At 42.0% G+C, this 23,740-nt stretch overlaps 2 protein-coding genes across 2 annotated transcripts; one reads left to right on the top strand and one right to left on the bottom strand.

Moving 5' to 3' along the window:
* The first annotated feature begins 519 nt into the window (after positions 1 to 519).
* LOC104606876 (uncharacterized protein At2g39795, mitochondrial-like) lies at positions 520 to 5,344 on the top strand. Its single transcript, XM_010272289.3, has 3 exons — positions 520 to 942; positions 3,589 to 3,938; positions 4,916 to 5,344. The coding sequence occupies exons 1-3, from the start codon at positions 649 to 651 to the stop codon at positions 5,073 to 5,075; spliced, it is 804 nt and encodes a 267-aa protein (XP_010270591.1). The 5' UTR covers positions 520 to 648; the 3' UTR covers positions 5,076 to 5,344.
* A 1,666-nt stretch (positions 5,345 to 7,010) lies between these two features.
* Positions 7,011 to 14,810, bottom strand: LOC104606877 (pyrophosphate--fructose 6-phosphate 1-phosphotransferase subunit alpha-like). Its single transcript, XM_010272290.3, has 19 exons — positions 14,625 to 14,810; positions 13,844 to 14,016; positions 13,498 to 13,610; positions 12,792 to 12,866; positions 12,581 to 12,694; positions 12,409 to 12,476; positions 12,055 to 12,138; positions 11,480 to 11,533; positions 11,045 to 11,125; positions 10,849 to 10,942; positions 10,656 to 10,729; positions 10,401 to 10,511; positions 10,251 to 10,295; positions 10,101 to 10,157; positions 9,833 to 9,937; positions 9,630 to 9,746; positions 8,647 to 8,750; positions 7,650 to 7,815; positions 7,011 to 7,448 (listed from the first exon to the last, which is right to left on the bottom strand). The coding sequence occupies exons 1-19, from the start codon at positions 14,712 to 14,714 to the stop codon at positions 7,320 to 7,322; spliced, it is 1,854 nt and encodes a 617-aa protein (XP_010270592.1). The 5' UTR covers positions 14,715 to 14,810; the 3' UTR covers positions 7,011 to 7,319.
* Positions 14,811 to 23,740: the final 8,930 nt, after the last annotated feature.

Genomic DNA, 23,740 nt, shown 5'->3' on the forward strand with positions numbered 1-23,740 from the left:
ACAATGAAGAGAGAGAGAGAGAGAGAGGACTCACTAGTCACCGCTGGAGTTCACTGGTTGCGCTGGTTTTGTCTTCCTGAGAATGTTTGGCTATGTGAGACTGTGACTGAGAAGGGAGTTTGTTTGGCTAAGAAAAAGAGATGAGTGATAAGAGAGGGGTTGAGAAGAGAAGGATTAATATTTAGGGTTAGGGTTTAACTTATACAAAAGTCGGGTCGGGCCGGGCTCGGCTTTTTTAACAAATCCCGAGCCTGGCCCGTAAAATAGTTGGGCTTAGGCTTTTAGGCCTGAGGTCAAGCCCACGGGCTAAAATACATGCTCAAGCCCGTCCGGATCATTCCTGTTCATGGGCCCGGCTCGGCCTGTCGGGCTACCCAGCCCATGAACAAGTCTACTTGGCACCCGGTCTAAGTAGAGGGGTTAAGAGTATTTGTCATAAAATACAGGGAAGTTTAAGTAATTAACCTAAAAGAAAGGGTGTTTTTGTTACCACATTCCCTTCTGGTCATTCCTTTCCGCCTTGTTTCTTAAACCCTTAAACCCTACTTTCCTGCCCCGGCACCAAGTCTGCAATACCACACCACACGGAAGGGCGAAGAAAAGAGAATACTGTATTCTTTCTCCTGAAGAAAAACAGGTAAAGTGAAGATGCGTTCGATTACATATTTTCTTCTTCGCAGAACCATTCGCTTCTCCGGTGCTCATACTCTCAAACCCAAACAACACCATTTCTTCTCCTCTCTGGTCTCTTCTTTTTCATCAACTATTTCATCTTCGTGTATGTTGCCGACAAAGCTCTCTCATAATTCCTTAAGGTCGTCCCTCTTCCTCCCATTTCGCTTCGCGTCGACTGCCACCAAAAGGATCGGAGCCGACGAAAACCTCACACGAGTCCTTGAATCCGAAATTGAATGCGCCGAGAACCCGGTCGATGATTTTCAGGTATGCCCATTAGACAACTGCGTCTATTCTTGACCGACCGCTAAGACACACGAGTTCTTGACAACTGCGTCTTTCCGTTAATTAGGTTGATGGTTTGTTTTTGTTTATGGTCTAATTAGGACCGATTTTTCCGAGCTATTGGTGAGTTTTCCTTCAGCTGCTAATTATCAGCATAGTATACTATGATGCAATTTGCAGGACACTCCTAAGATACATTTAAAATGGTGTGGATTGAAACTGCGCTAGAGCAATATTGTTTTCGCAAATATCAAACTCAACCACACAAATGTCTGTAACTGAAATATACGTGGTTGTGCATGGATGCAAGTGAATGAAATTGTTGGATTTAGTGGATTGCCTATTGGTGGTTGTGCATGGATGCATAGTATACTATGATGCAATTTGCAGGACACTCCTAAGATACATTTAAAATGGTGTGGATTGAAACTGCGCTAGAGCAATATTGTTTTCGCTGAATATCAAACTCAACCACACAAATGTCTGTAACTGAAATATACGTGGTTGTGCATGGATGCAAGTGAATGAAATTGTTGGATTTAGTGGGTTGCCTATTGGTGGTTGTAGAATAGATTTTCAAGGATTTTTCTATATGTAAATGCCATATTATGTTTGCATTTATATCTATCTATCTGTCTATCTATGTATATAATTCACAAATTTATTGACATGTAATTGCTGTATTGAATTTGAATGCTTCTGCATTCTTATACATGTTACATGTGAATCCCAAATCAGCAGCTTAGATACAGATTGCAGACTAATGTAAATCAACTTAGATGCAGTTCCAGACCAATTCGCCATTGTCATATGAATAGGAAGTTTATTTAGAACTAGACACAGTGACACCCGTTAAGATGATTCTTTTTAAAATAAATCCATCTCATTTAGATACAATGTAGATTGGTGGAGCAGGATAATTTTGAGGTTGGGATAGCTCTTAGTTGAGTATAAATCAAAATCAAGTTTATTTAGATAGCTTGATAATTGAATTATGCATGAACGTAAGAGTTTTTTATGGAAAAGGAGGGGATGATGGGTTTATAAAGGTGCCACCCTTTTTTAAAGATGAATGGAGGAAAGCTGCGAAAACCAGCTATAGTTAGATGCTATCACTTAAAGGTACTTCTGTAAGAATGATGATGAAAACAAGAGACAATGAAGGTTTACAATTGAAAAAATAGAATGCAAATCCAAAATCAGGACCTTGAAGTTTAAATTTTTATTGAGTTGAGACTTGATTTAGGTATACAATATTTGGATCCCATTATATTTGTCAGTTTTCTTTGTTCTTCCTTAATGTTATTGTTCTCTAGACCCATGGAAAGCCTCTTTGGTTGATGTGGATATTTTCTATAGGCAGGGGGAATTTGGTTTTTTTTTTCTTTTTCTTTCCCAAAAACTGCTTTCACAATTGCACTTTTCTGCAGAAGCATTGCTAGTATGATTGTGGTACCTGGAGTGCCTTAACATGCTGAGCATATTGGCAATTTGGCATTGATAGGAAAAAATGCCAATTCCAGATAGACACTTCTTGGTCACAGTTTACTGCATGTGACACTTTTGGAAAACATATTCATTTTATCTTAATTGTTCATGCCATATCAAGTTCCATATATCCATGAATTAGAAGGGGTTTCTTTTTCTTTTCTTTTTTTTTTTTGGAGAAAGTAAAGTATTGTATTGAAGATTAAACAAAAGTGCATCAGCCCATGTACAGTGAGGGCCTGTACATTGAGAATATACAAAAGTTCATCTGAAAAAAGGTCCAACTTGTGTAAAAGAATTCAGTTGTACCCCCTGAAATAATCTTCTTACACCCAGCCAAGAACATAGCAAGCCAAATAGATTACTTATAATTTCCTTCAAATTAGAGTATTTATTGTCAAAAATGCAATGGTTCCTTTCCTTCCAAATTGCCTAGACGGTAGTCTATTAGAGAAGGGGTTTCTCATCATTCTTTGAGGAGAAGTTTGTATAGGGTAGCTACCTCAAATCCATTACTAAGCCTACTCGTTCAACTTTAAAATTGAGATCTGTCTATTAATACTTTTTTATCAATAATAGAAATTAAAGAAGTTTATTGAGAGACACGCAAACCGCATTATCAGTCCTGAAAACAAGGGCCATGAATCTAGCATGACAATATTTTTAAAAGAATGTATTTTTTATTACATACATCTTGAGTCTATTGACTGGAAAAGAGTAGCTTCTTCTGGTATCCAAACAAAATACACATTGTTAAATGTATCTAGGTTTTTTACTGATAAGCAGAAAAACTGCAATTATGTGCTTCCCCTTTCTTCCTTACTTCTTTTAAAAAAAATCTTTTGCTATGGAATACAAGCCTCATTCCTTGAGAAACCTAGGTACAAAGGGGAACTTCAACTGTTTAAGCACCGAACATGTCAAGTGTTGAAATCCAATTTAACTTTTTAGGCAATAAATGCGATTTCGAGTCTTTGACATCTCTGAGATTGTGATCAACATTCTTGAGGCCTGCAATACCATCTAATACTTAGTTTGTTAGCGTTTGAGTTCCTCTAATGTACTACGCCTAACTCTACATTTTTTTTTTTTAATGAATGACACCCAAGTCTATTTTTTCTCATTTTATTTTCCTTTCAGGGGGGTTATTTGCCTGATGGGTTCCCATTTGAGATCATCGACAACCCAGGGGAACAGACTATCACCTTAAAGAGAGAATTTTCTGGAGAGAGCATCCAAGTTGAAGTTCATATGCCAGACATGACTGGAGAAGAAGATGATGATAATGAGGATGAAAGCAATGAGGATGAAAATGATGAGAGTTCAAGCCAGACAAACATTTCTCTGATTGTCACCATTGCAAAAGGAGAAGGCCCCATATTGGAATTCTCTTGCACTGCCTATCCAGATGAAATCACCATAGATAGCATGCTAATGAAGAATCCTGAGGCTTCATCTAATCAGATTGCATATGAGGGGCCACAGTTTATGTAAGTTATTTTTAAACTAATTTGTTGTTTTCCTATATCATTTGTTTCATTAGGATTAAAATAAAAAATGAAACCTTTTGGCTTACAGTTTCTAGTCCCCTAGACATTAACTGATGTTATTTAGGTGTTTGCACTAGAAGGCTTAAGGAATTTCTTCTCAGTTGTCAACAAAAACTTTTAGCTTTCTTACTGTTTGACATGACATACTAGTCTTTTTTCCTCCTGATACTGCCAAATCAATACAAGGTATCTTTCCCATCCCTAGCTTTTGTCTTATAGTTTCTAGTTCCCTAGACCTTAATTGATTTTGTTTAGGCATTTGCACTTCAAAATTCAATGAATTTTTTCTCAGTTGACAAAAAAGAAAGAAAACTTTTAGATTTCGTACAGTTTTGCCAATTTTTTCCATTTTGTGCAATTGTGGAAATCTTGTTGACATCATATATATTCCAGTAGGCACCTAGAAATTGGTACCTGGTTGAATTTTTCTGGGTACTTATTCCTAGTTTCTAAATCGTAAAGTTTATTATTAATGTAAAAAATGGAGGCTTTCATTTTTCTTTACCAACTAAACAGATGATAGAGTTTGTGTTGTCAATGATTCTTAAAACTACTCCAGGCTATATTATTATAGGTGTATGCTATGGTTGTATATTTTGATTCATTTTGATACATATACAATACTTCTTCAAAAAAAAAAATCATAGGTGTATGCTGACTTTAATCACTTGTTTTAGCACCCCCCCCCAAAAAAAAAAAAAAAAAAAATAAATAAAAAGAAAGAAAAGAAAAGAAAAGAAAAGAAAAAAGAAGTTAAGCCAAAACTTGGCACAATGTGACCCAACCTTTGTGTTGGAATTAGGCCTTGGTTCACATAAACGTGTCCCAACCTGCTCCAATTTCAACAGTTCTTAATGAACTTTTTTTGAATAGATTATTAATGAACTAATTAGTTATTTGCTTTTTATCATTATCAGGGATTTGGATGAGAATTTGCAAAAAGCTTTGTACAAGTACCTAGAAGTTAGAGGGATCAGAAGCTCCTTGACGAATTTCTTGCAAGAATACATGATCAACAAGGATAACAGAGAGTATTTAGGGTGGTTGAAGAACATGAAGGGTTTCATTGAGAAGTGAGTTTTCAGGCTTTCATTTGATTGAGGAGCAGGAACCATATTTTTCCATATTAGTACGTTTTTTTTTTTGCATTTCTTTCTTGATTAATTAGGAAGTAGCCTTTTATTATTACTCTTGGGTTCAGTAAGGAAACGCCAAATGCAAATTAAATGTTATTTTCTTTGTGAGCAGAAGCTGTAAATTGAATTTGGTCTGGTTATTTCTTGTTCAGTTTCCTTCAGAACAACTCAAATCTACACGAATAAGTAGAATGGGTAAAAGGTTGGAAATAGCGGTTGTAAATTGGTTGCAGACCAGGATGTGTCCGCACCAAACTGGCTTGGATTGCCCCAAGTCAGCATGTCCATGATTTGTTCAAATTTCAATTTGGTGCATGATGTGTCTTCTGGATTCTGATTGTGGGAGACAATTCAGCTGTGGGATTTATTGTTTGTTGGTTTGAGTAAGAGATAATGGTTTATTGAAAACAAATTTGCAGTTTTGAAAACAAATCGGTAGGATATACCCTTCTTTCTCACTGTTGCCAAGTTTGGATGTACTATGCATCGACCTTGCAAGTTGGTCTCTTCCTCCTGAGTTTCTCAGGCCTGTACTACTGGATGATTTGTTGTAATGAATGGAATGCCTAAAAAAATAATGATCCCTTATCACTCGGCACGCACATTTTAATTGAATGTTACGACTCAAGACTCTTGGCGCAGAAATGCAGACATTTTTACAACCACGGATTGTGTCAGTGGCAAAACAGTATAAATTGAGGATGGATTGAGGCATTTGGTCCAAAAATCACCCAAATGCCCTGGAGAGTATAATTTAAGCCTTGTATCTCCACATTGGCCTAGAATGGCCTGTAAAAACGCTTTTGTTTTACTTTCCGATCCGGTTCCAGCCTGTGAATCATAGGAGTCCATCTTCACCGTACTTGGGCTTAAGAATTTTTCTTTGCTAACTATCTTGTAGGTACATGTTGATCACCACAAGGTTCACAACTACAATAGTAGAAAATGCTAAACCGATGCCAGACACCCATGACAAACACCTGTGATGAGTTCATGACTTGGCACACAGCTGCGATAAGTTCAAAGCCTGTACAGATTTGCAATGAACTCAGTTTGAAATGAATTTGCGATAAGCTTGGAATCACCATCGACTCGCAAAAGACCAAAATTTAGGGCACCAAAAAAGAATATGAAATCACCAGATATCTACAACGAGCACAAGGCCATCGTGAGCATGCGATGAACTCAGAGCCATCGTGAGTTGGCAACAAGTTCAAAGCCATCACAAACCTGTGATGAGCACACAGCTATTACAAGTTAGAGACGAACAAAGAAACACGTAATTTAACGACGTCACTCGTGACAGAACGCCTAGTAAGATTAGAAAATGTACGTAAGAGTAGTATTGACGTCGTCCATGCCACCACATCAGCTTAAGAGACTTACAAAAATAAATAGCTTACGTGTATTATGAGAATCATCAGACAAAAGAAAACCTCATCCTACAAAAATCTCACAAAATATGTGGCAAAACCCTAACGGTGTCCTTTAACAACTAACACCGAATCAAAGATTCTATTTTTTAATGAGAATAAAACACTTTTGACTCCTTAATTTCAGGACCTCATAATCTCTCCCTGTAAAAAGAAAACTTATTTACGCTTTACCCTTAGCCTTCCTTCGTCCTCCAAACAAACCCCGTACATAAAGCTTAACACCATACTCACATTCAATAAATACAAAGTTTCCAACATACCCAATCGAAATTTACCTTAATAATGATCCAACCAAATGGATGGCGTCATGAGACATGACAAAAGCATCAACCTCTGTAATTAGTTCTTGCCATTACAATGATTCAACGCTGAAGCCTGAAGCATCGAACTTGCTATTTCGTATATTTCCCAGGTTTAAGAACATTCAAGTACTCAACGAATGACAAAATTTCACCATTCCTTATTAAATGCCACCAAACGTTTGGGTATTGTTTCCCTGAATAGATACACCAAAAAGACCCAAGGTGGAATCTTTTCAAACATAAGTACTGTAACAAGAAAGGGTTAAGAGAAACGTCATAAGTTACACTCAACAAAAATGTCCTGATTTTCTTGAAATTCGAGCCACATAATAAACATTTAAGGGCATCACAGAAGGGTAGAAACACTATTTGGCTTCCCTTGTTATTGATAGCAGTAAGTACCGGCAACTTCAACTGAAGATCAGCGAGACATTATAGCTCTTAGTCTTAGATTGGTGCCTGGCTATTGAACGAAGGAGCAGACATCACAGAGAGAACCTCTGTGACAGAAGACATGGAACTCAATGCTGCTTTGAGAACATCCAAAGAGCACCCGGGCTTCACAATGTTTCTCACCTGATATAATGGAACGGGGTGAAATTTAAGTATCATAAATATAGTACCATCGTTGGAGATTTTGATGTTGAGCAAAGAACTAACAGATGCTTGCAAAACAAAACGAAAATAAATAAAAGAAAATAAAGAAATTTAGTTGTCAAATCAGAAATTTATGATTGAGAAAAGTAATATCATAGGAAAGATGGGAATCACAGTAACCTTGTCAAGATACTCCTGCAGCTTCTTGATCCGGCCCATGTAGTCTTGGTCCTCAACACACAAGGTCACTGTCTTAGCATCAGCACCTGGGCCTTCATACTGAAGAGGTCCTGGATTTCTGTACACATCATCCATCAAAAATTTGGCCGCATTTTGTCTCAGTAACCTGTAACCATTCCACCCCCCAAATCGAGGGGAAAAGGAAGAAAAATGTATCAGTCTCACAAGTAGCAATAGGATGAACACAATAATTATAACCATTGCGAAAAAAGAACGTCAACAAGAAACATTGTTGCAGCAGCGATTTAAATTAGGTATTGCGGATCCTTTCTACCTCAAAGACAAACTTTCTTATTCACTTTAACCAATCATCTTAACCTTCATTCTTGGGGTTAAATTTCAAGTACTGTCCCTCCTACCAAGGGAATACCACAATAAACAGAAATACAAGTTCCCAATACAACTTGTCATGCCAGTGTTTTCTGATTTCAGGCTTCATTGGTAGTCTAGGAATCCCACACTATATGAAACAGGAGAGCAAGCGTAATGTTTGATTTATTGCACAAAAAAATAATCAGAGCATTGAAAAGGAGACAAGGGTGTTGGAAAACATAACCTAGACAGTTGCTATATGCTAACAAATATAGAGAGAGTAACCCACCCCTTTATATTAATTATTGCATATGCCACAAAGAGCTAGACAGAGTACATAAGTTAACAGGCTAACACAGAAGCTCAAGTTCCTGTATTTCAGACAGTCCGCATCTTGATATGGTTAATACCACATAGAAAAGCAAGTTTTCCAGTTAACAAAGAGAATACACATGAACAACAGAATTCAGTGTGGCAGCCTGAAAAGGACAAGCTTGTTGAAAATTTATTTTATTAAAATTGCACATTTGCCCTATGCTCACCAAGATTTCAACAAGTTGACCATTGTGTTAAATCATCATCAACACCAATAAAAAAGGGTTAAATCATCGCCGAAGAAACTTACTCGTATGCTTTGCCTTTCAAATCAACATTGGCAGTATGAATAGCAGGTTTTCCAATTGAAGCAACCCCTGGACCATGAGACCATCGCTTTACTGTCATCATTGCCTGATATTTGACAAAAGAAAAAAAAAAGCATCATAAGAAGTCTTTTTCTCTTCCATTGCACATACTGGAAAAAAAATACACAAAAGATGAGCTACACCATGGAGAACAGAAACAATTTTACAAGAAAAGAGTGAAGCTGTAAATTGAAGCGTTAACTGTTCTAATAACTAGATATAGTAACAGAAAAAGAAATACCAACAGATTATACAACATGGATGGTACCACTATTTCCACACTACTTAAATAATTTTACATTCATTACTCTCAAAGTAATGCATTTTGATGAGTGCAAGTTTTATTATTTTGTTAAACATTAGCATAACCATTTATTTATCATTAAAAACTCCACCAGTGTGAGCTTGTCTTGCACCGCTAGTCCCAAGCCTGGATAAAGGAGGGTTGCATCAGGTTGACAGCCAGCACTAAAACTTTCCAAATTCTCATGTTTGTATTTGGATGACAAAACAAGATTCATGTAACTGATCCCATATAGTTGGGATAAGGCTTGGATGATGATGATGGAGATTTGATGATATGATGGATTCATAGCCAATATCCCAAATACCCAAATACTTGTACAGGCTTGGCATATCCATATCCAACATAGTGCCTGCTTAATACCACACCAGATAGATGCATGGCTACTTCCAGAGCAAACTTAATGAATATGCAACAATAAAGTATTTGTTATTTTAGAAGTTTCACTGAATTTAGCAAGACATAATAAACAATACTAAATTTATAAAAAAACACCACTTATCAAAAAAAAAAAAAAGAAAGCTTATAAAAAACACTTCAATATATCAAGCAGTTGTCCTTATTGGGCATCTTTAGCCAAGGACCAAGGATAAAAATATATAAACAGGATGGGGACCTTACTGTCATTGGAGCAGCTCCACATCGCCACTTGTTTACAGGATTCTTCAGGTTGGTTATAGTGGCCATATAACCATTCAAACCAGCTGATAGAATGTGACAGCATACATGGCCAAGAACCTGCATGAATATAGCTTCTGATTACTAAATTTAGATAACAGAGTACCTGGGTAACAGGAGAAATCAATAATTCTGTGAAGACATACAAAGGCATAGTCGCAATCAAACTTTGATGGTAGAGACCCACGGGCCTGATAACCAAAGAAGTGGCAGATAGCATTGAATTTCTTCCCCTTGTATGTGCCTTCTTTCTGCTCAGATTAACAGAAACATCGGTATGTCAAAATGCCTTGATTAAAAAAATAAAAAAAAACCCTTGACAAAGAGCACTGATTGGAAACCCCCTGCCCCTTTTCAGTCATTTCCTTTTAGAAACACAAGTAAATAAAATATAAGGTACAGAGAATAACTTACCAATCGCTTGTTCATTTCTTGCTCCACCATATGTGCTAGAAGTTTCTCTGTCTCGATCTAAAGAAGAAAGAAACTTTTAGAAATAAAGCCAGATTGAACAAAATAAACACAATTTCCTTAAAGCAGCATCAAGATCTCGAGTTTCAATACCTGGGATAACTGAGCTGAATCATCTGATTCAGGATGAAGGAGCAGCTGCACCACAGAATCTTTTAGATGAGCTTCATTCTCATAATAGTTTAAAATAAGCACTAAGATTCCCTTTCAATTGATGTGTAAAGTAGGGAAAAAAATTAGAACCTCTCTTTTGATAAAATGTGGCAAAAATTCAAACAAGGCTGATGCCCATGGTGAAAGTTGTGAAGAAATATTATCCACAGAAACTCCTTGCTTGTGCAACCCATTAATTTCCTGTGGTATTACAGTATAATACCAAAGTACAAGCTCAGATCAATTTATTCAAAAGAACCACTTATCAACTTTAAGGTAAGCTAAAAACATCCATCAACAAAAGTCATATAAAAGTGCAGCTTATCATGTAAATATGTAGGCTACCTGCAAAAGAGCATATATTTCAGGAATGCTCTCTATAAGTCCCTCTGGCAGTAAGATGACCCCATGATACTTATCTGCTTCAAAACAAATTAATTAATTATCCAAAATAACAAAAATAAGAAACAATACAACTAGCAATAGAAATGGCAATGATGATGCTTGGAAAGTGAAATCTTAACTTGCAAGTTCTAACCTTGTTCTGCCCTTGCTTGAATTGCATCACAAATTTGTTTTGTTATGTCAAAAAGAGTAAGCTTTGATGAAGCTACCTCCTCACCAAGGATGACCTGTGGACGGGTTGTGGCAAAGCAACTTTATTAAAAAGGCTGGCAGAGAATGCAAAATGAAGAAATATCAATTCAATGGCAGCATCAGGTGGGGAAGCTCACCATATTTGGATGTGATTGAAGGGCACATTCCAATGCAACATGTGATGCTCTCCGGCCCATGAGTCGGATAAAATAATAGTACTAAAAGAAGAAAAATGAAGAAGATGAATCCAGAGCATTCTCTAAAAAGAAATCAAAAACACATACCAAATGCAGAGTTATTTTTTTATGGTTACATACCAAAAGCACATATTTTACATGTGAAAGCATAACTTTATAGATTTCCTGAACAACCCCTAATTGTTCTCATTGTGATGTTAATTCCTCTTTACGATTATCATATTGCTTTATTAATCAATAACTTCCAACATTCACTATTCCTTGTGTAATATTTCTTTCTTAATCAATAACATTCACTATTTCTTGTGTAATAAAAGTAGGCAGCTAACACTAGGAGAAAGTAAAATAATTGCATTATACAAATTGATAGAGTACCTTCTCAGCAGAAAGTGCATCTGTACAGACATTGCTAATGAGCTGGGAATTAACCTGAAGAAAGAGGGGAAATCAAGTTTTGAACATCGTACTAAAACAAAGAAAAGGTAAATAAAAAACATAAAACAGATCCCTATTCAAGATTCATGACCAATTGCCAATTTAAGAACAACTACCATAAAGCAACAACTCCAATAAATTGTATAAGATGTTACCTAGAGACTTTAGAAATACATGGTTCATACTTTAGAAATTCGTATTTAGAGCAATAGCCAATACCATACTAGCAAAAGAATTATATTTTTTTCTTTGATGAGATAGCTGCCATATTTTATAGTACTCTATAGCCAAACTTTTTTTTTGGAACCTTGATAATCAATAAATATCCCATCCTACAATTTCAATTTTCTACCATAATCAAAATTGCAACACCTCGCAATAAGAAATAGGCACCAAAGGGGGGGGGGGGGGGTGGAAGATAAAAAAGCCACTCTTAAAACTACATTTTCTTCAATTTAGCCACTTGCTCTTAAACTACCAGTTAACACCAAACATCAAGTCGACATGAGTAATACCTTACATATTGTATCGAATCCAACATTGGTTTCAACAAATTGGTTTCTAAGGTCTCCGTACAATGTAACTGGAACTCCTACCACCTGAGCAGCCCAAACATTTATGTTAGCCAGACATTTAATAGCAAAAGAATGAAATAGAATAAAATAAAATAACAAGGGGAGAAAAACGGCTGTCTCAATTAAAATGTAATGTTAGGTGCAAAGGGGCACATTTTTATCATACTAATGCATTTGAAAACATAACAGAGTCAGAATTGAAGGATAAGGAAAGATAATGGACCCAATAGATTCCGGCACTTCAAATTGAAAGCATATCAGTTTCACCATGGAAATGGCCTGTGCGGAGAGTACCTTTGTAGTGCATTTTGCTTCTGCAAATGTCTCTGCAAGCTGAGCAGCATCGGTGTTTGACGTTACACCTTTAAAATAACAAATTATTTAATTATAAGATACTATTAAGTTTCTTTCTTCCTTTTTCCGCCTGTAAACTGATGTCTATTAAGAAGCAAAAAACTGAACCCACCTCCAATGATGACAAGGCCATCCAAGTTTAGAGCTTTGCATGAGGCTAATGCAGCATTAACCTGTTCAGTTGTTCTTATTTGATCTTTTGTCCTGCCAAGCATATCAAATCCACCTACAAGTATAAATGTACCAATGCTATAAAAAAATCTCCAAGGTTACATCAAAACTCTAAGCAATGTTTTATAGGAAAGTATCTCAACCAAAAGTACCTTGATTTTTGTATGAAGATAGAACATCATCTGTGATTTCCAGAGTTTTCTGTGCAAATAAACCTTCAGAACCACCTGCCATCACAAGTAGGAAGAAAAACTCAATTATGGCAAGAATGTTTTAATGTGATCGTCAACTGATCCTTATGTGATGCTCTGAGATTTGAACCCTGAAAGCAATAACTACAACTATGGACACCACTAGCTAAGAAAATAAAAATGCAATTTTGTGTTGCCCTGTGATGTTGAAGTCGTATGATTCACAATAATAATGCTGCTATTTGCTGCATTACTTGGCAGTGGAACAACTTTTACAATGCAATCTCATAAGCCATATGTCTCCAGAAGATAAACAAGAAACAAACACATACATTACACACTAAAAAAATTAAATCTTAAAAGTAGGGAAAGCATGTAAGTAAAGAATAAAATTGGGTTTACAACTCCGGCACAATAAATAGCAAAAATAAGAGAACATGGTGTTTAAATGGTATTCCTTGAGCTCAAATTACAAATCCTACCATTTGTCTCAATGAATAAGCAAGGGAAGTAGAGGATATAACACCATGACCATGACATCATGCACACTGTCTAAACCTAGAAATAATTTATCACGACAATACTAAATTGGAACAGATAGAAAATGACAAAATCAAAATCCCCTAAGAAAAACCTCAAAAGGATAACTGTTGCGATGTTGCCTTACCAAGAAATCCAAGCAGAACATTATTAGGGTTGTGAATTTTAAGAGCATTGTAAAGACCCCATACGACATTATGCCCTCCAGGAGATTGCCTCCCACAGAATACCACTCCCACTCTGTAAGTAACAATTCAGTGCTAGTTAGTAGCTGTTTTGATGATCAAGTAAATTTGTGTTAAAAGCAGTAGTTATAACAGCAACTAAGTTCCGACTATTTCTTTTAAATAAAGCACTAAGACAAGGATAAAAGGATGGAAACCTAGCATCCAACCAACACCTTCGTAATAGTGACTTCCCCTTCCAATAATAGTGCAGCAGAGGTGGGAGGAAAGAAACCATCGAGAATATACCTGATTGCTGGATGATCTGTAATTATCTGGGCATCAGGAACCTGAGACTTTGGCCTTAAAAAGTGAGCTAAAGGCTGACCATACGTGTGCGGAAAAGCCCGGATGATGCCAAGGGAACCAGCAGGATCGGCAGTCGTAGTTGCGTCACCAAACTCTACCCTGACTGTTGTTCCCTGTTGGGAGCAAAATACAACGTCATGTGTCTAGCCATGCGAGAAAGTGAGTAACTCAGCATGTACGGGAGCTACAGAATCAAGAATCCAAAAGGATAAGCGGAATATAACACTATCTAAACAATGAAGTGAGTATGCATGCATCCACGCAGTTCCTTCTCTTGAGCAAAAGTCCCTCATTCAGTCCGATCGAATCACCAGTGGAATTAGTGAACCGTTAAAAGAGAATAAAAACCGGTGAAGAGCCAAGAAATTAAAATTAAAATCAACAAGGAATACACCACACTAAAAGGGAGAATAAGCAGTGTAGCTCAACAAGTACCAAACGAATGTATCCAGAAGAAGAAACTAGAAACAGAACCGATGTAAACCTTCTTACGAAATCTAAAAGAGAAGCTAAGAAGGCATCATTGGATTCTCCAGAGATTTGACACAAGATCCATAATACAAGATATATATCCAGAGAGAGAAGAGGGGAGTAAGATCAAAAGGCGATTTTTGTAAGAAACCGGTAAGAGCAGGTGAAGACTCAAGAGGCAAATTCTTGACAGAGAACCCAAAAAAAAAAATAAAGAACACTAGGAGATTGTAGAGGAAGAGAGAAGTACCTGGAGACAAGGAGGGACTTCTGGCTCATACAAAGCGCGTTTCTTTTGCAGATCTGAGAGTTCTCTGGGAACGCCGAAATCCGAATCCATAGTTGTAGTTCAGTAGTTCTTACTTCTTTTCTTCTTCCTTGCAATGTTTTCCTCTGTTTCTGTCTCTGTGTCTTAACGAAAAATATTTTAGTGTTTTATTTATAGAATGTAGTGCGGGGATACTATCAAACGCCACCAGTTTCTCGCGTCAAAGTGCGGATTACCGAACTACCCTCCTCGTCTGTCGAAATATCACCAAACTGCCATTTTTATTTTATAAATATAATGACCACAGTATTCTTATATTTCGATTTTTTCCTTTTTTTTCCTATCCTTCACCAAACAGAACATATTCACCGAAAATCCATACCTCGATGTTCTGCCCCTGAATTGTGCAGCTTGAAACATTTTGACTCTTCCATTGAAAAAGAAAAACATTTTGCATCATAATTTTTCAATAACAATTTTGGTAGAGGAAGGGTGTATTAGTGACTAAAACCTTACAGATGAAAATATTAACCAGCAAGCCGAGAGTATCTTTTTGTTTTATATATAATTATATGAATCTTATATATTAAATAAATATATACATATATATTAATTAACGGGACTCGGATTTTAATTGAATAGGATGGACTTAAACCGGCATCTGATTCGATTTTAATTGGATGCAGATTATAAAATCCAAACTTCAAATTATATCCATTGGTTACCATCATCAATGCCATTAATTCTGAAATTCCAAAAGATACCTAAAATACATGAATGTTCAACTATAAAATTAAAAAAAAAATGTATTTTGAAAAGAAAGTTATATAGCATGTGCTTTGGACTTATTGATGCATTTGTTATTAAAGTCGTATGACATTTACATGTCTCACTATATTAACATTAATTATTTCTTTATATAAACTATTAGGCTGTATTTGGTTAGAAGGAAAAAAGGTAGAAGAACCTATATGCATTTTTTATGTATTTATATCTTATTTATAGTTATACGAACATTGGATTGAATGCTATTAATATATTTATAAAGGGGGTGTTTGATAATATGGATGGTTGGTTTTGAAAAAAAAAAGCAATCATGTTGTAGAAAAGCCCCAAAATTCGTGGGAATATCTTTATGTGTTTATGTATATCCAAAATGTATCACAATACATATTTATATCTAACCTTACCAATACAATACATAATACTAATATTTTGAATCTTAACCCAATGCATGATGTAATTTTTTTTTTTTATGAAAAATCTATGATGTCAAATAGACATGATGCCGGGAAGGCTTTGAACAATCAAAATCCCTCATGAATTTTGGTGAAAACTTACGTGATTGGTTACCACTTTTATAATGTTGGTTGAATATTGATTATAAGTTTTTGTGGTGTCATGTCATTTTGGCATCATAGTAAACCCTTTATTGATAAATGAGCTCCATATAGGCCTTTTATCTTTAGAAGCACTACTGATAAGGATTTGTATGACTGAAGCTATTACTTATGGTATCTGATGAAGGGAAATTTGGCCCGACTTCGCAATCACCCGATACGTGGCAAAAGCAAGCAATTTGGGGCAGCAGAGCGCCCAAAACGAGCACCAAAAGTAACGAAGTCCAAGCTCACTACTAAGCCTGAACTCCACCAGACCGGATTCTCTACTAGGAGTCCGAGTTCCCTACCAAGAACCCGAGCTCCCTACTGGGAGTCCGAGCTCCCTATTAAGAACCCGAGCTCCCTACTGAGAACCCAAGCTCCCTGCAAGGAGCCAGAACTATCTCGGGTCCTAAGCCTCACAAAGTCGTGACCCGAGTTGACCCATGGCAGCTCGAAACACTCCCCAAACCGAACTCAAGACATCTCGCTCGCCACTCCAGCACTTCGCTTCCGAAACACCAGACTGACCAAACGTACCTGACACCAAGGGCGTTCGTACCCAAGGGCGGCGCACCTGACTGATTTGGGATCTGACGCCTGACAGCTACACTTCAAACGGCCTCCTGCTACCGCCACCTGCCACCGTCGTTACCAGCCGCAGAGACGGCTCCGACAAAAGGAGCAGTGGCGGTTCTGTCCAGCTAGAGGAAATGACATCCGAACTGGCAGGAGCTCAGAGATAATCATGCCTGATCTGACAGAAGCCTGGAAGTGAGTGCGCGAGGTGGCTATAAAAGGCTCCTACCCCCCAAGAACAAGGTATGTTAACTTTGGCGCTATCTGGCTTATCTTGCCTTTGAAAGACTCTAACTTGAGCTTCGGAGCCCTTACGCCGGGTTCTCCCCAGAGCTTCTTCACTTCCTCCGTTTCAGGTTCCCTGTCACTCAGTTTAGAGGCAAGATCGTTGACAGCTAAGATCGGCCGGATTGTGCATCACCAATTGGCGCCGTCTGTGGGAGCGCTTCAAAAGGCCTCCCTCCAAACTCTCATACCCCTTTCTTCTTCTTTGAAAAACTCAACACTCATGGCCTCTTCCAGCAACGCCGGACGCGGCACAGAGACAAACACCACCGGGGAACAACCTCAAGTTCCCGTGGTGTGCGTTGGGCAGTTCACCATCCCCCTCTCGGTGAATGGAATTCCCAATCTGAATACGCCACAAGCAGTGGCGCCTGTAAACCTTCCTGCCACAAACATCCCCTTTCCTCCCCCCATCGAGACTACCTTCGCTGAACCAACCGCCGTCCCCTGGCAGCTAGCCAAAATCAGTTGGACGACCTGATGCAGTGCATGCGAGCAATGCAAGTCCAGATGCAACAGTTCCAGCAACACTAGCTTCACCAGCACCAAGTGTTGCACAACCTCTCCCAGTATCACTATCAACAGCAGTTCCCCCAACTGCCACCGAACCAACCACTACTTCCACCTCGCCACCTTGCTCCGAAGCCGGTCAAGGCCTTTCCGCAGGATGGGCGCCCCCACCAAGGAAAGGCCTCCAGGCCCCAGAACCCCCCAAACAGCCAGGCCTCATCCCCATGCTGAAGAGAGAGAAAAGTCATCCCCGCCTCGCAGCTCGCAGGCGGGTCGGGAACCTCGCCCGCGAGATCGGCACCTCGGGGCTCCAAATCGGAGTTCCCACTCATGGAAAACCGATTCGGCGCACTGGCAGCAGCGGACTACCAGCACTCCGGGCCCATCGAGCTCGGCAACACGGAGGCCAGCAGCGCCAGTACAAGGCCCACTCAACAGCGAAGGCACCGTCGAAGTTGACGAACCGCCACCTGTGTCCTGTCAGAGCTTAGAGGCAAAGGCGAGACGAGCTCGGACGAGGTAGGAGTTGCCCCGATTCTCTCAGTTCCTTCCCTCCTCGCGTCAGAACTCCTGGCAGTCCCCTTGCCCAGAGATTTCAAGCTCCCACCTCTAGACAAGTATGACGGGTCCTTCGACCCCAACGACCACGTCGATGCTTTCCAGTCCCAAATGCACCTCCCCAGAGCCAGCGAATCATGCATGTCCGGGGCGACCTTCCAAAGACTTGTAAAAAGGCTGTTTCGGCCCCTGATTGGCACGAAGATAGAGTGTTATGTAGATGACATGGTCGTCAAGACACGGTTTTCACGAGAATTGATAAAAGACTTGGATTCTGTCTTCCAAATCCTGCGTCAGTTTAGCATGAAATTGAACCCCAACAAATGTGTCTTTCGCGTCACGTCAGGCAAATTCCTAGGCTACATTGTCAATCGGTGCGGTATCGAGGCCAACCCGGACAAGATAAAAGCCATCCTAGATATGAGACCGCCTCGGAAAGTAAAAGAAGTTCAAAGGCTAAACGGCCACATAGCTGCTCTAAGCCGCTTCATGTCTAAGTCGGCAGATCGCTGCCTACCCTTCTTCAAAGCAATCAAAGGCAAAGGGTTCGAGTGGACCTAAGACTGCAAGCTCGCGTTTGACGAGCTAAAAGGTTACCTCGCTAGTGTACCAACCTTAGCTCGGCTCGAGAAAAGCGAAGTCTTAGAACTGTACCTCTCGGCTAGCGACGAGGTGGTCAGTTCGGTACTAGTAAAGGAAGCAGACCGGGTCCAACGACCCATATATTATGTTAGTAAAATCTTGTAGGGAGCAGAGACAAGGTACCCGCAGATAGAAAAGCTAGCATATGCACTGGTGACAGCAACACGGAAACTCCGCCCGTACTTCCAGGCTCACACCGTCATCGTCCTGACCGACAAACCTCTGAGACAAGTTTTACTCAAACCCGAGGTTTCCGGCCGACTGACGAAGTGGGCCATCGAACTCAGCGAGTACGATCTCCAGTACAAGCCAAGAACTGCCATTAAGGCCCAAGCCTTGGCAGATTTTATCGCAGAATGCACGTTTAGCCTCGAAGCCCCTAAGCCGGTCGAGCCCGAGATCCCCAGTTCGGGCGAGCTCGGAGCTCCCAAGCCAAACGAGTCCGAACCCCGTGAAGTAGCAGCCAGTGTAGCATCCCTCCTGGTTAGGCCAAGCGCGAACTGGGATGAGGAGCCCTGGATCCTTCACGTAGATGGCTCCTCGAACCAGCAAGGCAGCGGGACTGGAATAGTGCTACGCAGCCCGAGTGGAACAAAGCTAGAATACGCACTACGCTTTGAGTTCGCGGCATCCAACAACGAGGCGGAGTACGAGGCACTGATAGCCGGGCTAAACCTAGCGCACAAGGTTGGAGCAAAGCACATAGTTATCTACAGTGATTCCCAGCTTGTGGTCAACCAAGTTACTGGTGAATACGAAGCACGCGAGCTCACAATGATTGCATATTTGACAAAAGTAAAGGAGGCTCTGCTCAACTTCCAGTCACACTTCATCAAGCAAATCCCGAGGTCAGAGAACGCTGAGGCCGATGCCCTGTCCCGACTAGCTAGCACGAGCTACAACGCAAGGAGAACCGTGTACGTAGAGGACTTACCTCGGCCCAGCATTCTCGGTGGGGCAGAAGGGGTCGCTCCCATCACTGAAGCAGAGCCGAGCTGGATCGACCCACTCGCGAGCTTTCTGCTAGACGGAACCCTCCCCGCGGACCGCAACGCAGCCAAGAGGGTGCAGCGCTAGGCAGCCAAATACGTCATGATAGACGAATGATTGTATCGACGATCCTACACGCTCCCCTACCTGCGATGCTTGCGCCCAGCCGAAGCCGGGTTGGTACTCCGCGACACTCATGAAGGCTTGTGCGGCGGACACCTGGGGGGTAGAGCCCTCGCCCAAAAAGCACTTCGACAAGGATACTACTGGCCAACGATGAGGACAGAGGCAATCGAGCTCGTCAGAAAATGCGACAAGTGTGAGAAGCATGCCAACATCCACCATCAGCCCACTGCCGACCTCAAATACCTCACCAGTCCATGGCCCTTCGCCCAATGGGGCATCGACCTCCTGGGGCCATTCCCACCAACGATAGGCGGGAGAAAATTCCTAGTGGTGGCAGTAGATTACTTCACAAAGTGGATAGAAGCTGAACCCCTGGCAATAGTTACAGCCCGAAACATACAGAACTTCTTTTGGAAGAACAGTTCGAAGATATCAAGTTCCAAGAATGGTGCCAAAGTATGGGAATTAGTCAGAACTTCACGTCGGTCGCACACCCGCAGGCAAATGGCCAAACAGAAGTAATGAATAGAGCCATCCTCCGCGGACTGAAAGCACGATTAGACCGAGCCAAAGGTTTATGGGTAGATGAACTACCAAGTGTTCATGGGCTCACCGAACCACGGAAAAAACCGCTACAGGAGAGACCCCCTTTAACCTCACCTACGGCACCGAGGCGGTGATCCCGGCGGAAATCGAAGTACCTATGCTGCGACTAGAAGCATACGACGAACAGACAAACGAGGGCGAGCTACGCATCAACCTCGACTTACTGGATGAAGTGAAAGACCTCGCGCACATCCGAACTGCGGCCTACCAGCAAAAGGTAGCTCGGTATTATAACGCATGAGTAAAGAAGAGGAACTTCCGCGTCGGCGACCTGGTTCTCCGTAAGGTCATGGTGCCCGAACTCGGCGTAGGAAACTTGGACCAAACTGGGAAGGACCCTACAGAGTAAAGAAAGCACTCGGTGGGGGGGCATACGAGCTCGAAACCCTAGAAGGAAAACAAGTACCCCGAGCATGGAACGTCGTCAACTTAAGAAGATACTACCTATAAACCACCAAGGCAAGTACCCCGAAGCCGAGGTAAAAAACGAACTAAAGGACCGAAATGGTCAATTCGGCAAAAAACGCAGCTCGAAGACAGGACAACCAGCACTTAAACAAAAAAGTCATTTCATTTCAGATAAAGGTGTACATTCAAAAAAAAAAAGCAGCAAAAGCCACTTCATCTTTTACAAGTCAAGGGCTACTTCATCATTATCAGAAGCCACTTCGACAACACCCAAACGACCTGCCTCCCCCTCGGTGTCCGGCTCGGCATCCGCAGCATTAGCCATCTCTTGAGTAATGCGCGAAGTGGATATGGCACTGGTATCGAGCTCAGGGTACGTATTCCGGATCATTCACCGGCTTAGCTTGAAACCCCTTCTGTAGGAGTCCACCATCAGATCATCGAAATTCGGCGAAGCAATATAATCACTGACAGCTTTTTTCTTTGCGTCTTCGATGCCTTGAGAGAAGATCTAAGTCCTCTCCCTGATATCCTCCTGAAGATACTAGACCTGATGCTGCAGGTCCAGCTTCAATTCCGCCATATGCTTCACCACCACTCCCATGGCCTCAGCATCTCTCTAAGACATCGCCTGCCTAGACCGCGCGAGGCGAGCAGCCTCCCCGGCAGCTCGCGCCTGCCTCGAGCACCTCTCCACCTGGTTCACCAAGGCGTGAATAAAAGAGTTCACCTACCAAAGGGAAACAAGGGATCAAAGGAACGAATAGAAGAATAAAGGCCGAAGAACTCTAAAGAAGGGAGCACTTACCACCATGGCATGGGTAATGGCACGGCAGGCCACTTGGTGCAGAGGGAGCTCGGTCCACGCCATGACTTCCTTGGGAAACATGGCCTCCTTACTCCGTTGAAGAGCGTGAATAGGCGACAACACACTCCTGAAGTCCTTCGGGGCCTTCGAGCCCGATGGCCCAACTCGCGTATGGGCAGACTCGGAGTAAGCGGGAGCCCCTGTGTGAGTAGTTTCGGCATAAGGAGCCCCCGCCGGCTCCTGCATAGGAGGAACCATCTCGGGCTCCATAGGCTGATCCTCCGCCGGGTAGTCCGTCACCTCGGGCTTCGCACCCTAGGGTGGCTCAGCGCGAGCTCGCTTAGCCACCTATTTTCTTCTCTTCATGCCCTGGAACAAGTGCCCACCTCGGGTCCCTCGAGAGTCCATCGTACCTGCGAAAAGGAGTTCGGCATCAGTAAAACAAGTAAAAGAAGAGCAAGACAGGATCGCTAGGGGAAGAACCTCCCGATCAGGCCAGCAGCAATAAGCTTGGCCTCCGTCAGATACCGTTGACACTCCAGCCCAAGCCACGCCCATTGTCGGAGGCCCTTCGCCGTCTCCTTATCGAGTGTGATGTCGGAGTCGGGAGCGGCCATCTCCCAGCCGGTCTGAAACGGCCACCCCAGCGCACTTCGCACCCCGAAATAGTCTCGCTTCCACGCTGGGACCTTATTAGGGAGTCCGTGTAAGAGCTTGAAGCCTGGGCGAGGAGACAGGTAGTATGCCCGCCTACGCCCAAGAAGGGGACCCGCTTGCTTTTTCAGCATTAAAATAGAGGAGAAAATCTCCAGATCCAAAGGAAAGTTCTCGTCACAGAATAAGGAGATCGTCCCCACTAAATTCCTAATGGAGTTCGGGTGAAGCTGGCCGACCGTCACACCGAAGTGGTTTAAAACCTTGACGAGAAGAGGATGAAAAGGCAGTCGCAGCCTCGTAGCAAGCTGCTCCCGGAAAATCACGATCTCATCAGGACCGTGTTCCCAAGGTAAGCTACCCGTAGGGATGAAGTAGGCGTGCTCCCCGGGCAAGTTGTAGTAGTCTATGAGGGATTGAAGTCCCTCAGGCGTCATAGTCGAAGGGCCGAACTGATCTAAAGCCCGGCCACGACGGGAGGTGGAAGCCGACCTACCCGAGGCACCTCAGCCTGTAGGTTCAACCTCTTCCTCAGGACCTACATCGGGCTCACTTGAACTACCGGGGGATGCAAATTGGTTCGTAGAACCTGCATCAGACCCGGTTGAACTGTCTGAACCCTCTAAACTAGACATCAGAGAATGGAACGGGATTCCAAGAGCACTCACCCGGGAAGAAGACTGAAGTAGACCACGAAAGCTCGAACAAGCAAGGAACCTGGGACGCGATCTGAAGAGCCTGGACGCGAACTGAAACTTAGGCGCGAGCTCAAGAGGTACAGTAGCAAGGTCTGGGGCCCCCCCGCTATTTATATCCACAGCGGCCGGAAAGCGACGGCCCAGATCGAAGCCAATCCAACGGCCCACAGCCGCGCTAAACCGCACGTCTTCTGAAGCCGACCAGCGCACGTCTTTCCGAAACTGACGAGGCATCGCGCACGTCCTGTCAGAGGATGGGGCGTCAACACGCATCTTCTCGAAACCGACAGGGTGTCAGCGTACGTCTCCTCGCAATAAAAGCATCTGCAGCACGACTCCCGAACGGCTACCATCACGTCTCCCAGACGCGCGCCCTTTTTTGAAAATCAAATTAAAGCGAGCGCCCTCAATGCGGACCAAAACCCTCCTGCTACCTTACGAACTCCCTGCGCCAAGACAGGACCCTTGTCGCAGGGAGTGGGGGGCAATTGATGAAGGGAAATTTGGCCCGACCTCGCAATCACCCGACACGTGGCAAAAGCAAGCAACTCGGGGCAGCAGAGCGCCCAAAACGAGAACCGAAAGTAACAAAGTCCAAGCTCACTACTGAGCCCGAACTCCACCAGACCGGATTCTCTACTAGGAGCTCGAGCTCCCTACCAAGAACCCGAGCTCCCTACTGGGAGTCCGAGCTCCCTATTAAGAACCCGAGCTCCCTACTGAGAACCCGAGCTCCCTGCAAGGAGCCCGAACTATCTCGGGTCCTAAGCCTCACAAAGCCGTGACCCGAGCTGGCCCATGGCAGCTCAGAACACTCCCCAAACCGAACTCAAGACATCTCGCTCGCCACTC

This window comes from Nelumbo nucifera, chromosome 6 (genome assembly GCF_055504915.1).
Source record: "Nelumbo nucifera cultivar China Antique chromosome 6, China Antique-T2T, whole genome shotgun sequence".
Classification (NCBI taxonomy): Eukaryota; Viridiplantae; Streptophyta; class Magnoliopsida; order Proteales; family Nelumbonaceae; genus Nelumbo; species Nelumbo nucifera.